This window comes from Lithobates pipiens, unplaced genomic scaffold (genome assembly GCF_037356315.1).
Source record: "Lithobates pipiens isolate NorthernLeopardFrog02 unplaced genomic scaffold, aLitPip1_a1.2 Scaffold_8, whole genome shotgun sequence".
Taxonomy (NCBI): Eukaryota; Metazoa; Chordata; class Amphibia; order Anura; family Ranidae; genus Lithobates; species Lithobates pipiens.
Window position 1 is genome coordinate 660,662,172 of NW_027507903.1, and position 15,840 is coordinate 660,678,011.

The 15,840-nt window shown below is 45.9% G+C and overlaps 1 protein-coding gene across 1 annotated transcript in view; it reads right to left on the reverse strand.

Annotated features, from left to right (window-relative positions):
- Positions 1–228: 228 nt before the first annotated feature.
- LOC143961817 (E3 ubiquitin/ISG15 ligase TRIM25-like) overlaps positions 229–15,840 on the reverse strand; it is a 28,055-nt gene continuing 12,443 nt past the window's right edge. The window contains exon 2 of the mRNA XM_077471149.1: positions 229–1,790. Coding sequence (XP_077327275.1) covers positions 598–1,707 — 1,110 coding nt within the window. The 5' untranslated portion in view covers positions 1,708–1,790 and the 3' untranslated portion in view covers positions 229–597. The remainder of the gene's footprint in view (positions 1,791–15,840) is intronic.

Genomic DNA, 15,840 nt, shown 5'->3' on the forward strand with positions numbered 1-15,840 from the left:
AATGAATACACATGCAGTTTATGTGATGTCACGGTACGGTGTCACGGATGCTGTACCTGAGATTTGTAATGTTCTGAAAAAAAACATTTACAGCTTTGAGGCATCCCCCAAATGAGTAATGTATAGGAATTTAGTCAATTTTAATGTTGCTCTTTAAATCACCTGAATAGATCCTCTCCCCAGCGAATGATATTTTTATCTTATAATAATGAGCACAGCACAACCCAATCCGAGTTAATGCTTCATCTTTTATTATCAAGCAATAACTTCCGATACAATACGATTCCTTACAATCACTTCCAATTACTAGACATGATTGGGACAGAAAATGATCGACAGAACTGATCACATGACTCCAGTGATAACAATTAGAACATGACCAATACCAATCCTTAGATCTGGTGGCTGCCTTTTTTTTAATTGACACTTTTGCTGGATAGATTGGTCTGTTAAAAAGGGAGCTGAGAAATAACAGCAGAACCAAACAGGAAAAAGAATGAAGTGTTTACTTAACAAAAAAACACAACACAACACACACACACACACACACACCTTCAAAGTTGTGGGCATGTTCTGTAAATTAAATGATGCAAATCCTCAAACAATCCATGTTAATTCCAGGTTGTGAGGCAACAAAACATGAAAATTGCCAAGGGGGGTGAATACTTTTGCAAGGCACTCTACCTCTGTTATTATATCAGATAAACCTGTGTGTAAGACCCCCGCCACATCCAGACCCCCTCCATCATGGAGGAGTTTCTCATGTCTCTCTCTGTCCTCGTTATCTCCATCCTCAGTATCACACAAGTCACCTGTGTCTGATTCCTGTAAGACAGTCAGTGGATCCGTCACGTTACACAGCTCCTCAATGTGACGCATCTTGCTGTGAAGTTCATCCTTTTTTATTTCTAAGTCCCGGATGAAATCCAACATGGAGATGGAGACCCGCACTGCCTTCTCAGAGATGTCCCTCAGGACTCTCCTCTCCAGGTCTTCCAAACGCCTCCTGAGATCTCTAAACAGGACAGGCACTCTCTCGATGTCACCAGCCGCTTTTTCTCCTACTTTCCTCCTGTGTTCCTGCAGAACCTGGACCCTTTCCTCTGTCTTCTCTCTCTTTGTCAGAAGTTTCTGCAAAATGTTCCTCAGTTTTTCCTTCTTTTTTTCGGAAGCCTCATCCAACATCTCCACCTGGTGTCCCCGATGTTCTCCAGCCAAACTGCAGGACACACAGACACAGGCATCATCCTCAGTGCAGTAATACTCCAGGAACTTCTTATGGACGGGGCATTTCCTTCTCCCCATGGATGAGGTTGGGTCAGTTAAGATGTGTTCTGGGGACATTTTGTGGACACTCAGGTGTTTATCACACAGAGAAACCTCACAGTGTAGACAGGATCTAACAGCAGGTACAGGAGAGTCCACACAGTGAGTGCAGAAGACCCCGGACTCCTCCTGATCTGGCTGAGCAGACAGGACATTCTCCACTATGTTACGCAGTGTTATGTTCCTGTGCTGTGCAGGCCGATCCGGAAACTTCTCTCTGCATTCAGGACAGGAATATCCTCCAGACCCCTCCTGTGTATCCAGCACACAATCAATACAGACCCGGCAGAAGTTGTGTCCACATTTCAGGTTTACAGGATCGGTATAAAAGTTCAGACAGACGGAACATTTCAGCTCAGCTCTCAGATTGGCAGACGCCATCACTGACAGCAGAAGATAGGCGTGAAAGTTTCTGATATTCTCTCAGATTTTCTCCAAGTGGTTTTATGGACAATTGAGCATTGCTGTAAATTAAAAGAAAAAAAAGTTTATCGTTGGCTGTTTTTACAAGACATAAATAACAAAATATGACATCTCTATGGTATAGGGTTCCGTTGATCATACATTTTGTCACCCATTTTTTACGGTCACATCACCGTACTATGTAGCTGCCTGGTCAGGGAGCCTGTCCCTTGGCCATTCGGATCAATCAACTGGTAAACCTCACTTCCACCCTCCCCAGTATCAAATTGTAATATTGGGTTCATCTTTTTTTTACGGATTTGGTTGATAACAGATTACTCTGCTTAACCTTTCAGACTCTTGGATGTGGTGCAGCAATTTAGTGCCCAAAAAGAATAATAAAGACATTTACTTGGTAATATGAAACACTCGTGCCTTGGTGGTAAATGGCAATGTAATTGAGCCACTGCTGTCAAGTATTGCCCACTATGGGGCAAGATGGAACTAGATACATGATAGACAGCACCTGCTCCACCTTATTAGTGTACTAAATCCCAATATGATAATCCATATTAGTGACTATACCTCGTTAATGTCATATGAATATCTATATCCTATGGTGACTTCTAGTGAATGTACCATATAAATACTACAACAATGAAACAAACTAGCATATAAAGTGCATAAATAAAATGACTGACTATGTGAACCAAACTCAATGTCATCAATAAATCTTTAAAGCGACAGTTTAAAGTGCATATAGTGATAGCTGTGTAAAACAGTCTTTTTTCTTTGTGCAAAAAGTGTTCCTTGTCCCATCGGTGTCAGTGCATCCACCTCATGGGACTAGTGTCAGAAACCATGAATCAGACTGAGACAGAAGTACAATTAAATCACACTTGTTTATTAAATAAAAATGTAAATAGAAAAAGCATAGTCAAAGCATATCCAGAGTCCAGTAACCGGATAGAGTAGTCAGCCAGGCCAGAGTTCAATAACCAGATTGGGTAATCAGCCAGGCCAGAAGTCAGAGATCCAAGTAGAGCAACAGCAAGCAGGATAAGGAGCCAGAATGGATGTCAGCAAGCCAGTCTTTAAACAGAACCGCAGGAGATGGTTTCTTGTGATGTGACAAAGGCGAAGGCAGAGGTGAAGTGAGCTGGACAGCTTTATGTAGTCAGGTCAGACGAGCATGATCAGGAACAGCTGGTAACTGTGGAGAGAGATGAGAGCTGGCAATTGGCTGACAGCTGAGCAGCCAGCCCAGAGAAGGAAGGGCTAAGCCAACCCTGACACAGGGCTGGGCTCAGCCCTTCCTTCTCCGTGCTGGCCGCTCAGCTGTCAGCTAATTGGCATCTCCCATCTCTCCACAGTGACTCACCTGTTGATATCCTGCTCGTCAATCCTGCCTACTTAAGCCGTCCAGACCAGATGATCTCTGCCTTTGCCTTGGTCCCATCTCTAGAGACGCTCTCCTGTGTTCCTGTTACAGACTTGCTTGGCTGACATTCCTTCTGGCTCCAGATCCTACTTGCTGTTCTTCTACTCTGTTCTCTGGCTCCCTGAAGTTTGGCTTGTCCGACTATCCGTTCCTGAACTCTGGCTATGTTTTAACTACGTTTACTCTGTTTACTTTTTTTTGTTTTTAATTACTATTATTAAACGAGTGATTTAACTGTACTTCTGTCTCAGTCTGATTCATGGTTTCTGACAGTAGGCAAAGGCCATGAATTCAGAAGATGCAGTCAATCCACTTGTTGGTAATATTTTTTTCCAAATTGAATGAGCAGGATCATTGCATGGATCAGTTTGCCATGGTGTTACAAATGCTCCAGAGTCTCACGACTCATCTGGAATCTCCCACTGTGGCTGCTCCGGTACAACCCGTGTTGCAGGCCATCCCTGCTGCTGCTCCAGTCTCTGTAGGCACCCGCCTTGAGTATTACCTCTATAAAGGGGGTATGTCTGGTTCCTCTCTGCTTCCCCAGCGATTCAGGGTGATCCAGTCCAATGCTGCCCCAGGTCTTTCCCACAAATATAAGCAAAGTAGGTTTCGTGATATCTTTGCTTTCTGAGAGAGCCTTGGCCTGGACAAACCCTCTATGGGAGATGCAAAAACTTGTTGTCTTGAGTTACCCTAAGTTTGTGGCTTCTTTTAAAAGGGTATTTGAAGTGCCTGCACGCTCTCCTTCTGTGCCTCATGTCCATCAAACAGAATGAGAACTGTTGCTGATTACGTCATTGAATTCTGTATTGTGGCAGCAGAGGTTGCGTGGAACAATGAGGCCCTCATGGGCTCTGATAACAAAGGATGAAATAGCAGCCCAAGATATACCCACTGAGCTGGAGAAGTTGATAAAAGAGTCTCTCTGAGTCTTGAGTCAATGAGGATAGCAAATTTTAAGGAGTGCTTGCGTCCTGTACATTTGTCTCCAAGCTTTGCAGTCCCATCCTTGCCTCCCTCACCTCCTGGTGAGTCGGTCACTGAGGATGAACCCATGCACTTGGGCTTCACGCATCTCTCTACAGATGAGAGAACCCTTAGGAGGAGGGAGAGAGTGTGCTTTATTGTGGCCAAGCAGGTCACTTTTTGAAGTCTTGTCCTACCCGTCCAGGGACGCCCAGAACCTCGAGGTCCTGTCACAGACAGACCTTAGGTGGTGTTTTTTCATCCCCAGTTATCCTGAAGGATAAGCCCCTGGTTTGGGTTACCCTTTCTTGGGCTGAGTCATATGTCGAGATACAGGCTCTAATCCACTCTGGGGCTGCAGGCCTGTTCATTGATGCTGCCTTTGTATCGAAGCACTCGATTCCACTGCAGCTGCATGACACTCCACTTGCCATTGAGGCTCTTGACAGGAGACCTCTACAGCCTGCCCATGTGACTCATGAGGCTGTTCAGTTGTCCATGGTCATATGGGCTCTTCACCATGAGATAATCCCATTCCAAGTGATTTCCTCACCCAAGTTTCCACTGGTTATTGGTTATCCTTGGTTACAGAGGCACAACCCCTCTTTTGATTGGCTCCATGCCGAGATTCTCTCCTGGTCACCACAATGCAGAAAGACATGCTTCCAGAAGGTAGCCAAGGTCCTGTGCACCTCCTAACTCTCCTCCCTGCCGGATGCAGTTTTAGCAACGTCTTTGACAAAAGGTCAAGCCGGCAGTTTGCCTCCACACCGGTCATAGGATTTTGCAATTTACCTTCAACCTGGTGCCATAACCCCCCCGTGGCCGGGTTTACCCTTTGTCGGTATTGGAGGATAAGGCCACAGGAGCAGTATGTTGCAGACACACTCTTGAGTTTTCATCTGCAAATACTCGTCTCCTACTGGTGCTGGTTTCTTCTTTGTGAAGAAAAGTGGTAAACTAAGACCTTGTATTGATTATAGGGGTCTCAATCGGTTCACGATTAAGAATGCTTATCTGATTCCATTGATTACGGAGTTATTTGACCGCCTCAAGGGAGCAACGGTTTTCATGAAGCTTGATTTGAGAAGAGTATATAATCTAGTGAGGATTAAGGAGGATGACAAATGGAAAACTGCGTTTAATACCAGAACAGGCCATTATGAGTATCTCGTAATGCCCTTTGGCCTGTAACGTCCCGGCAGTTTTCCAGGAATTAATGTCCTCCGAGATTTGTTGCAGTTACGGTTGGTGGTTTATCTCAATGATATCCTCATATTATCCAAGTCCCTGGAGAGCCACCACACAGATGTCTGTCGTATGCTTCAGAAACTAAGAGAGAACAATCTCTATTGTAAATTGGAGAAGTGTGAATTCCATTGTGAACAGGTTAAATTCCTGGGTTATATCATTTCCACTCCTGGTTTTTCAATGGACCCAGAGAAACTTTCAGCAGTCCTACAGTGGCCCCGACCCGTGGGTTTACATCCTCTGCAGCGTTTTCTTGGCTTTGCCATCTATTATCGGAAGTTTATTCATAACTTCTCATCTCTGGTCAAGCCCCTGACTGATATGACCAGAAAAAGGACAGTAACCCACAGAGTTGATCTCCACAGTACATTAAGGCCTTTGAAAGTCTTAAGAATCAATTCTTTTGGCTCATTTCCCAACAATTCTTGTGGCCTAGTCTACATGCTGATGTAACCACCTTTGTAGATGCCTGTTCCCTGTGTGCTCAGAGTAAGACTCCATGACACCTTCCAGTGGGCCTCCTACAACCCATACCCAATGGAGAGGCCATGGATCCACCTGTCTATGGATTTCATTGTTGGGTTACCCAACTCCCAGGGCAACACAGCTATCCTTATGGTGGTTGACCGGTTCTCAAAAATGTCTCATTGTATTCCACTTAAGAAGTTGCCCACTTCTAAGGAACTAGCTTCTATTTTTGCTAGGGAGATCTTTCGCTTACATGGGCTACCCAAAGTCATTGTTTCGGACAGGGTTCGTCAATTTGTGTCCCGGTTCTGGCGAGCCTTTTATGCAGTTGGAAATTCAGCTTGCTTTCTCCTCTGTGCATCACCCACAGTCTAATGGGGCTGCAGAATGAGCCAATCAGTCCTTGGAACAATTCCTACATTGCTATATTTCTGACCATGATAACAACTGGTCAGACCTTACCGTGGGCAGAGTTCGCTCACAATAGTGCCTTGAATTCTGCTTCTCGATTGTCCCCATTTATGGCGAACTATGGTTTCCAACCTTCCATGTTGCCCGACTCATTTGTTCCGCAGAGTATTGCTGCTTTAGAGGAGCATATCCGTGCTCTTGATTCCACTTGGGCACAAGTCCAGGAGGCTTTGTGAGAAGCTAATGATAGGTATAGACTTCATGCTGACCGCAGACGCCTGCCTGCGCCTTCCTACCAGGTTGGGGACAGGGTCTGGCTGTCATCTCACAATCTCAGACTTCGTGTTCCCTCTCTGAAGTTCGCACCTCGGTTTCTTGGGCCTTTCCGTATTCTTCCCAGGATTAACTCAGTGGCTTACGCATTAGACCTTCCGTCTAAATATGCGTATCTCAACTGTATTTCACGTCTCCTTATTAAAACCTTTGGTCTGGAACCAATTTACCACCTTAGTGCGCCGTCCTCACCCTGTACAGGTTGAGAACCATGAGGAGTATGAAGTACAGTCCATTGTTGACTCCCGTAATTTCCATGGACGCATAAGTGCCTGGTGATTTGGAAAGGGTATGGTCTGGAGGAATGCTCTTGGGTCTCATCCTCGGACGTTCATGCCCCTGTCCTCCGTGATTTCCATAGATGTTTTCCCCTCAAGCCTGATGGTCCTCTGAGGGGGAGGGGTCATTGAGGAGGGGGTACCGTCAGGGCTGAGCTCAGCCCTCCCTTCTCTGAGCTGGCCACTCAGCTGTCGGCTAATTTCCAGGTCCTCTCTCTCCACAGTGACTCACCTGTTGATATCCTGCTCATCAATCCTGCCTACTCAAGCCGTCCAGTCGATCTCTGCCTTCGCCTTGGTCACATCTCTAGAGACGCTCTCCTGTGTTCCCATTAAAGACTTGCTTGGCTGAAATTCCTTCTGGCTCCAGATCCTGCTTGTTCTACTACGCTCATCTCTGGCTCCCTGACATTTTGGCTTGTCTGACTATCTGTTCCGGTTCCTGAACTCTGGCTATGTTTTGACTAAGTTTACCTTTTTTTATTATACTTATTAAACAAGTGTGATTTAACTGTACATCTGTCTCAGTCTGATTCATGGCTTCTGACAAGTAGTAATAATCTGCACTCAGATATGTTGGACCCCTTTACCATGTTTGTAGGTCATTATTGGGGACCAAATTTGAACAGCAACCACATCTCACACACAAGCAGGGCTGATGTTTCATTGGCAACGTCCGGTTCTGTCATATAGGCAGGTTTTGTTTTTTTAAGTTTATTATGTATGCTTCCATTTCCAAATAAAGCATCTGAAGATTTTACTCTATGTGGGAGTTTCCTACCCCCCCCCCCCCCCCTATATACTGCCTGCTGCGTATTTTTTGTCCCTGGACCCCCAGAGACATCATTGGAGGCAACCCATTATAGGAGGGAACAACTTGAGGATATCGCATTGGGATTGGTCCCCATTAATGACCTACAAGCACAGTAGACTTCTCTTGCCATAAGGTAAAGGAGTCCAACATATCTGGCGAGTGCGGATTACTACTACTCCCATGAGGTGGATGCACTGACACCGATGGGACACGGAGCACAACAGCATTTTTTGCACAAAGAAAAAAAAAACACCGTTTTGCACAGCTATGCACTTTAACCACTTGGCGCCTAAGGTACTTCATATGACGGCCTCGACTTTCCGGGGTTATATCTGAATGATGCCTGAGGCTACAGACATCATTCAGATGTCTGCATTTTCAGCCGGCGATTCCCTGCACCATAAGAATGATCATAGCGGCTGTTCCACCGCTTGATCATTCTTACGGGGGGGCTTCTACCGACTCACCGCTTCTATCCGTGAGTCGGACACAGGATCCGCCGGCCCCCGGATGGCGATCAGAGATTTCCGGTGTACCAGATGGTCGCTGGAGTCTCTATGATCGTTCGGAGACCGGGCGCGATGTTAGGACGTCACGCCCGATCTCTGCATTCAAATAACGGCGCCACCTCAGCTGGGAAGCCGTGATCGTTTTTTTTTTGTTTTGTTTTTTTATTTTAGGCTTCCCAGCCTAGATGTGAGATGTGGGGTCTTATTGACCCCCCATATCTCACTGTAAATAGGTCCGATCATGCCATATTCCTATTACAAGGGATGTTTACATTCCTTGTAATAGGAATAAAAGTAGTCAAATTTTTTATTTATTTTTTTAAAATGTCAAACTAAAAAAATAAAAGTAAAATTAACAAAAATAAAAATAAAAATTTAAGCGCCCCTGTCCCCGTGAGCTCGTACGCAGAAGCGAACGCATACGCAAGTCCCGCCCACATATGAAAATGGTGTTCAAACCACACATGTGAGGTATCGCAGCGAACGTTAGAGCGAGAGCAATAATTCTAGCCCTAGATCTCCTCTGTAACCCGTTAAAAAAAAAAAAAAAAAAAATGTAAAGCTTCGTGCAATTTTTTTCAAAAAAAAAATTGGGCTAACTTCACTGTGTTTTTTTTCTATTTTAAAGCATGACAGTTTTTTTTCTGAAAAAAAACGGGTAATGCCGCGTACACACGACTGGACTTTTCAACATCAAAAGTCAGACAGAATGATTCCGGCAGACCATTCAATCGTGTGTGGGCTGCAGCGGACTTTTGATTTGCAAAAGTCTGACAGACTTTAGAAACGGAACATGTTTCAAATTTTTCCGGCAGAACTCCGCTGGACCCAGTTCCTACCGAGAAATCCGCTCGTGTGTATGCTAGTCCGACGGACAAAAACTGACGCTAGGGCAGCTATTGGCTACTGGCTATGAACTTCCTTATTCTAGTCCGGTCGTACGTCATCACGTTCGAATCCGTCGGACTTTGGTGTGATTGTGTGTGGCCAAGTCCATTCATTCGGAAAGTCTGCCAGAACTCTGTCAGAACTGTTGCTCACAAATTAACCTGCCAGGAATAGCCATCTTGACTAAATTGTTAGAGATCAATTTATTTCTCCCCAAGTCTGGCCTTGCTGCATTGCTCGCTAGGTGGCCGGGTACCTGGTGGCATTAGATATGAGAAGGGCAATGCAAGGCCAGATTATGGGTATATGGGGGGGTCTCAGGCAATGGGCAGGAGTTTTCTTTAATCTCTTGGCCTGCTGGAAGAGTCTATTTATTTGGGTGGAGTCAGGTGATTGGCATTCTGTGCCACCTGGACGGCTGTCTGGGTGGACGTGCGTTGTATTGCCCGGGCTGCTAGACCGGAGTTTGGGCCTATCCCAGGCACATCTGGCTGCTAGGCTGTCTGAATGCCTATCCAGAAGCAAGAGAGCAGCGCAGGATTGGTTTGCAGTCTAGCCAGAAGTGACAGTTCTGCCGGGCGGAGAAACCTGGCAATGGTGAAGAATTAGGAATCTTCAGTGGGTATCAAGCCAGCAGAGGTGACGCTTGCAGAGCAGTCTTGTGTGTCAAACCAGGGACTGAGCATGCCAATGGGGTGAAGCTTGAGAAGTATCTTGAGAACCAAGCTAGGGACCCAGCAGAGAGGCGGGGGGTGACGCTTGAGGAAGATACCACCGTGAAGATTGGAGGAGCTCAAGGGATTTAGTGGCAGCAAATCAGCAGGTCTAGTGAGAAAGACTGGGAGCTCAGTGGGCCAAAGAACTACAAGGAGTGATTGTAGTGGCAAAAGAACTCTTACGCTTTGTGTTAGCAACTATTAAAGACTGTTGCTATAGGAGACAGTGTTTTCTACACATGCAGATGTGGTGTCTTGCTGGATGCCTTTCCCTGCATGGCTGTCCTCCTATTGAAGTCCGAGTCTGCCAATTAATTTTGCAACTACCTAAGGATGTCTGGGCCTTAACCCTCCTTTCCCAAAGTTCCGTTAAGAGAAATAAAATCTCTTTTGCATTCAAAAAGTGTCTGGCACCCAATGGCTAACTTCCTTGCACCAATTATGCCTCACAATCCACCATATTCAGGAGAATGTCAGCTATCTCTGGCCCTGGAGGCTCTCATTAGACCGAAAGAAGCCGGGGACCTTGCTAAATGTGTATGGCGTTGAACACCTCAGGGTTCAGGTCACGGCTCACAAGGGACCCATTAGTTAAAAAGATTTTTGGCAGCAAAGGAGAAGGTGTCTCCCATTAGAAATGAACAGATTCCCTCCTTGGGATTTTTCTAAGGTGCTAGAAGCTATGATTAAGCACCCTTTTGAGCCAATTGAGCAAATTTCCTTAACTTTTTGTTGTCTCTGAATTTAGCCTTTTTGTTGGCCATTGCTGCAGCCATAAGGGTAGGTGATTTTCAAGGTCTGTCCATTAAGGAATCTTTTTGGTTTGTTTTAGGCTGCGTACACACGATCGGACTTTCCGGTAGACTTGGTCCTGCGGACAGTCCGCCGGACTTTGCAGCGTAGGTCCGCCGGACTTTCCGAACACACACACACACACACACACACACACACACACACACACACACACGGACTTTCCTGGCGTACTTGGTCCAACGGACTTCCCGTCTGACTTTTGGTGGAGACTTTCCAAATGAACGGACTTGCCCATTCATGGACTAAAGTCCATTCATTTTGAACGTGACTCTAGGTATGATGGGACTAGAGAAGGAAGTCAATCTCGCCGCTTTCATCTGCGAGATTGACACCTTGCGCGCCCCGTCACCTGGTATGGATTTTAAGGGTAACCCCCCTACGCCGAAAAAAAACCGTCTTGGGGGTCCTCCCAAAGTCCATACCAGACTCTTATCCGAGCATGCAGCCCGGCCGGTCAGGAAAGGAGGTGGGGGATGAGCGAGCTCCTAAAAGGTACCAGGCCACATGCCCTCAACATGGGGGGGTGCTTTGGGGAAGGGGGGCACACCCCAAATCACCTTTTCCCCATGTTGATGAGGACAAGGGCCTTTTCCGACAACCCTGGCCATTGGTTATCGTGGGGCTGCGGGCGGGGGGCCTAAGGGACATAGAAAAATTTGTTTTTCCTATTGCAGCCAGCATGAGATGTACAGTACCCTGCACCCAAGAACCAGCGTGATTGTTTCCAGCACAATACTTTCTCACGGGCAGGTGCTGTAGTTGCCATTGCGTCGTAGTTGGTCCGTCGGACCAGCATACAGATGAGCGGACTTCCCAACAGGAACTGGATCCGGCGGACTTTTGGCGGGAAGATTTAAAACATGTTCTATTTCTAGGTCCGCCGGACTTTAGGGGAAGGAAAAGTCCACTGGAGCCCACACACGATCAAATTGTCAGACGGAATCCAGTCTGCCGGACCAAGTCCTTTGAAAAGTCCGGTCGTGTGTACGCAGCATTAGAAGAAAAGGTTATACTAAAGCAGGATTACCTGTACATACCAAAACTGGCCACACATTTCCATAGGTCACGGACCAGGGGCGTAGCTATAGGGGTCTCAGAGGTCTCAATTGTGACCTGGCCCCATGCTTCAGGGGGCCCATGTGGCTCCCCTGTGCCGAAATCCATAGTATCCAGCATGGTGCGAGCAAACATCTAAGGGGGTGGGGCGAGAGGTGAAAAGTGAGATATGATGGTGTGGTAGTGTGGAAAAGGAGCAGACAGCAGCCCCCCTGTCCCCATGGACAGTGGCAGCATGGCGGGAGCATGCAAGAGCCAGACTAGTATGTTAATTGTAACCCTGTACCATGTCCCTGAGCTTGTTTTGTCCTTCTGTCCCTGAGCCAAGAGAAGCTGTCATGGGGGGGGACAGGATTAAGAGAGATTGGAAACCCTATCCCCCGTTCCTGAACCCACTCTCTCTCCTGTCCCTGAGCCTTATACCAATCAGTGGGAGGGGTAAAGAAGACCTGTCTTAAGGAGGGGATTAGAGACTGGTAACCATGCCCGCGTCACTGAGTCTGATCCACCTTCCTGTTCCTGAGCCATACACCAGTCAGTGGGAAGGGGAGAGGACCTGTCATGGGGAAGGGGATCCAGAGAAGGCCAAACTGCAAGTCCCAGAAGAGGGGGTAGGGGCAGAGGAGCCCATGAGGGTCAGCAAAGTATTAATTACACCCGACCATCTATGACTGACCTAGTTCCTGCTGCCCCTAGATAAAATAACAAAAAGTAAAAACTACTGGCACCAGTGAACTGCCAGGGTGGGAAAGGTTACCCTTGCGACTGGGCCCTGGCGTTCTCCCACCATGAGGGCGGCCCCAAGACAGCAGGAAGGGGACCCACTGCAGAACATGTGAAAGGTTTCCACTACGGGACCTCAAAAAAAAAAAAAAAGGAGTAAAGGGCCTTGGGCCCAGAGGAAAGGGCCCCAGCTGAGGGTCAGTGGCGCCCTTCATGGTTTCTTGCACCGGGGCCCTGAAGGTTCTAATTACGCCACTTCACGGGGCATAGTTCTCCCCTCGATCTGCAGCAATTCAAAGAATAAGGGGAGCAGGGTTTTCACCGTTTAGATGTTAGGAGAGGTCTGTTAGCAAATCTAGATTGAGTCAAAGAATTCAGTTGGTCTAATCATTTGAGAATTCTACTCAGGGGGCACAGGAAAGGTTTACAAGCCTCTACAGCAACAGTATCAAGATAGATTAGGCAGGCCAATGCACTAGCCTATGCGTGGTCCGGTTCCTCAGTTCCCACACACTTGAAAGGCTCATTCCACAAGATTATCGGTGGCCTGCTGGGCAGAAGAGGCTGGAGCGTTGTTGGAACAGATTGGCCTTAAAGCCACATGGGCAAACCAGGATACTTTTTAGAACATTACAATGTGGAGGTATTGCCCGAGCAGGACCTGGGGTTAGGCAGAAAGGGTTTTCCAAGCACCGGTCCTGCCTTGAGGTAGGCCTGGTATACTTGTTTCTTCTCTCAGGTGCGCCATAATGAAAGAGGATGTGACGGACTGGGGTTTATATGGTCACAAAACAGACACCCCAAAGCAAAGTACATATTCATTTTTTTTTATATTTCTAAACATATCCCTTCTATTCTATTAATAACCAGTAGATGGCAGAGAAGGTACACAAACAGAGTCTATATAAGGCCACACACCATGTGACTGGAAATTAAACTACTTCCAGCCATAAAGTCAGTGGTCATATCTCATGCTGTTTGTGTGATTCTTTGCAGGTATGTACTCTAAATTGTTCCTAATCTGTATTAACCTGTGATAGAAAGATTCCTAAACCTCTTGAGCAGATGCAGAAAAAGTCTCAGCAGATTTTATGCTATAGTTTTGCTGTAATTAGAAGTTTAGAACAGCATGTGGGAGAAACAAGTGAAAAGTGCATAAGAACATGAAAATACTGCATTAGTCAGAACAAATGTCTATGATAAACACTAAACCTTTCTAAATAGGTATATTTAAACCTGATTTATTGGAAATTGCATAGATTTATAGAAGCACGTTTTCTGTTATTTAATATAGAAAAAAACCTATTGTATGTAAAGCTTATGTATTGCATCATACAGACATGCAATGTGCACCATCTAGTGGTTAAAAAAAGAGTACCACCATGAAAATATTTGTATTAAAGCCATACATTGCCAGTATGATTATTGCACACTTAAAGTGTACCAGAGAGATAAAGATAATTATCTATAACACTGAATAACAGGGATATATATGTTATTAAATTTAGTAATGTTCATTGTTGTAACTACGTTTTAAAATACTTTAGTTAAAATCGGTATTATATATATTGTTAATGGTTATAAACATGTGACTATAAAAATGTAAAAGATGTATTGTTATGTAAAAATTAAACTACTTCCAGCCATAAAGTCAGTGGTCATATCTCATGTTGTTTGTGTGATTCTTTGCAGTCCACGCCAAGCTGATCACCTTATCTCATCGTGTCTACAATCATCGGCTCTCTTAATTCACATTTTGAGGCCGGTAACAAGGACGTGAGAAAATCCCCAGTTCGACTTGCATGTAATAGGGCAGGGATATGCAATTAGCGGACCTCCAGCTGTTTCTAAACTACAAGTCCCATCATGCTTCTGCCTCTGGCTGTCATGCTTGTGGCTCTAAGAGTCTTGCTATGCCTCATGGGAATTGTAGTTCTGCAACAGCTGGAGGTCCGCTAATTGCATATCCCTTTAATAGGGCTTCTGCAAATCTTCCAGGGTAGCAGGTTTACTTCCCACCCGTGTTGACGTTGGGATTCCCCCCCGCCTCTCTTGCACTGGTATAGAGGTGTACGACGGGGGGGGGGGGGGGGCTTGGGTATTTAACCTTGTTTTTAATTGCGTTTCCCGTCACAGCGGAGCCAGCCATCCCTTGATGGGCCACCTTGGAAAATTCCCAGAAACACCACAGTCTAACTTTTTTTTTTTTCCTAGAAAATAAAAATCCCAAAGTTATACTTACCTGCTTTGTGTAATGGTTTTGCACAGAGCAGACCCAAACCTCCTCCTCTAGGGTTCCTCACTGGTGCTCTAGGCTCCTCCTCTTCTGCATGCACCATCGTAGCATGCCTTTTGAAGTAGGGGAGCGAGGTTTGCGCCCCCGAGCCAGGCTGTGCTCATCCATAGGCGCACACAGTGCGGCTCAGCCCTGCCTCCCACTCCTGGCTCGCAGGATTTGACTGACAGCATCAGAATCCAACACAGCAAAAGTGGGCTTACCCTTACCAGTGACCGTATAGGGCCACATGTAATGTAAATTGGTAGTGACTTGAGGTTTCTAATTTTCTGGCCTCATAACCTTCAGTAAAAATGATAATCCAACGCCAATCTAATCATTGTGCGCGCCTTTAAAATGTATCTTATCTCTCTTTCCTTCGTGCTCTGTACAGGATAAAGAGGTGTAGACGGTCACCACAGACAATGACTGCCAACCAGGAGTCGGGATGGAGGAGCGATATGTGCGATTGCTGTGGAGGACTGTGCCAGCTGTACGTAACTTATTGCCCAACACCCTGAAGAAGGCTTCACTCAATTTCCAGGATTATGCAAAGATTCCACTAGAGGGCGCCTGAAACTTCCAGCATTTTCCATCCCATAATGATTTTGTATTTACAGGCATACTCCACTTTTAAGTACACAATGGGGGTTTATATCCTAAAAGCTGGAAAGTGCCTTCCTGACAGCTCCCAAACTGAACCACAGCTCCATGTGTCCATTCAAACATGGAGCCGTGGCCCACATGTTTACCTATAGGCTTTCCTGTAGGTAAAAAAAAAGTCATAAAAATGACTATACAACCAACTTTAAGCTTCGGTAATAAAACCTGGAATCTCATTGGTTTCTATGCAGAAGCGAGCCTGATTTTGCACTTTCCAGCTTTAGTAAATAAACCCCATTGTGTACTTAAAAGTGGGGTATGCCTGTATTTGCAATATGCCTTGGAACTTGTTGTTAAAGGAATTGAGCCTCTCCAGTAGGGATGAGCCGAACACCCCCTGGTTCGGTTCGCACCAGAACCTGTGAACAGACCTAAACTTCCTGTGAACTTTAGAACCCTATTAAAGTCTATGGGACTTGAACATTCACAATCTAAAGTGCTCATTTTAAAGGCTAATATGCAAGTTATTGTCCTAAAAAGTGTTTGGGGACCCGGGTCCTGCCC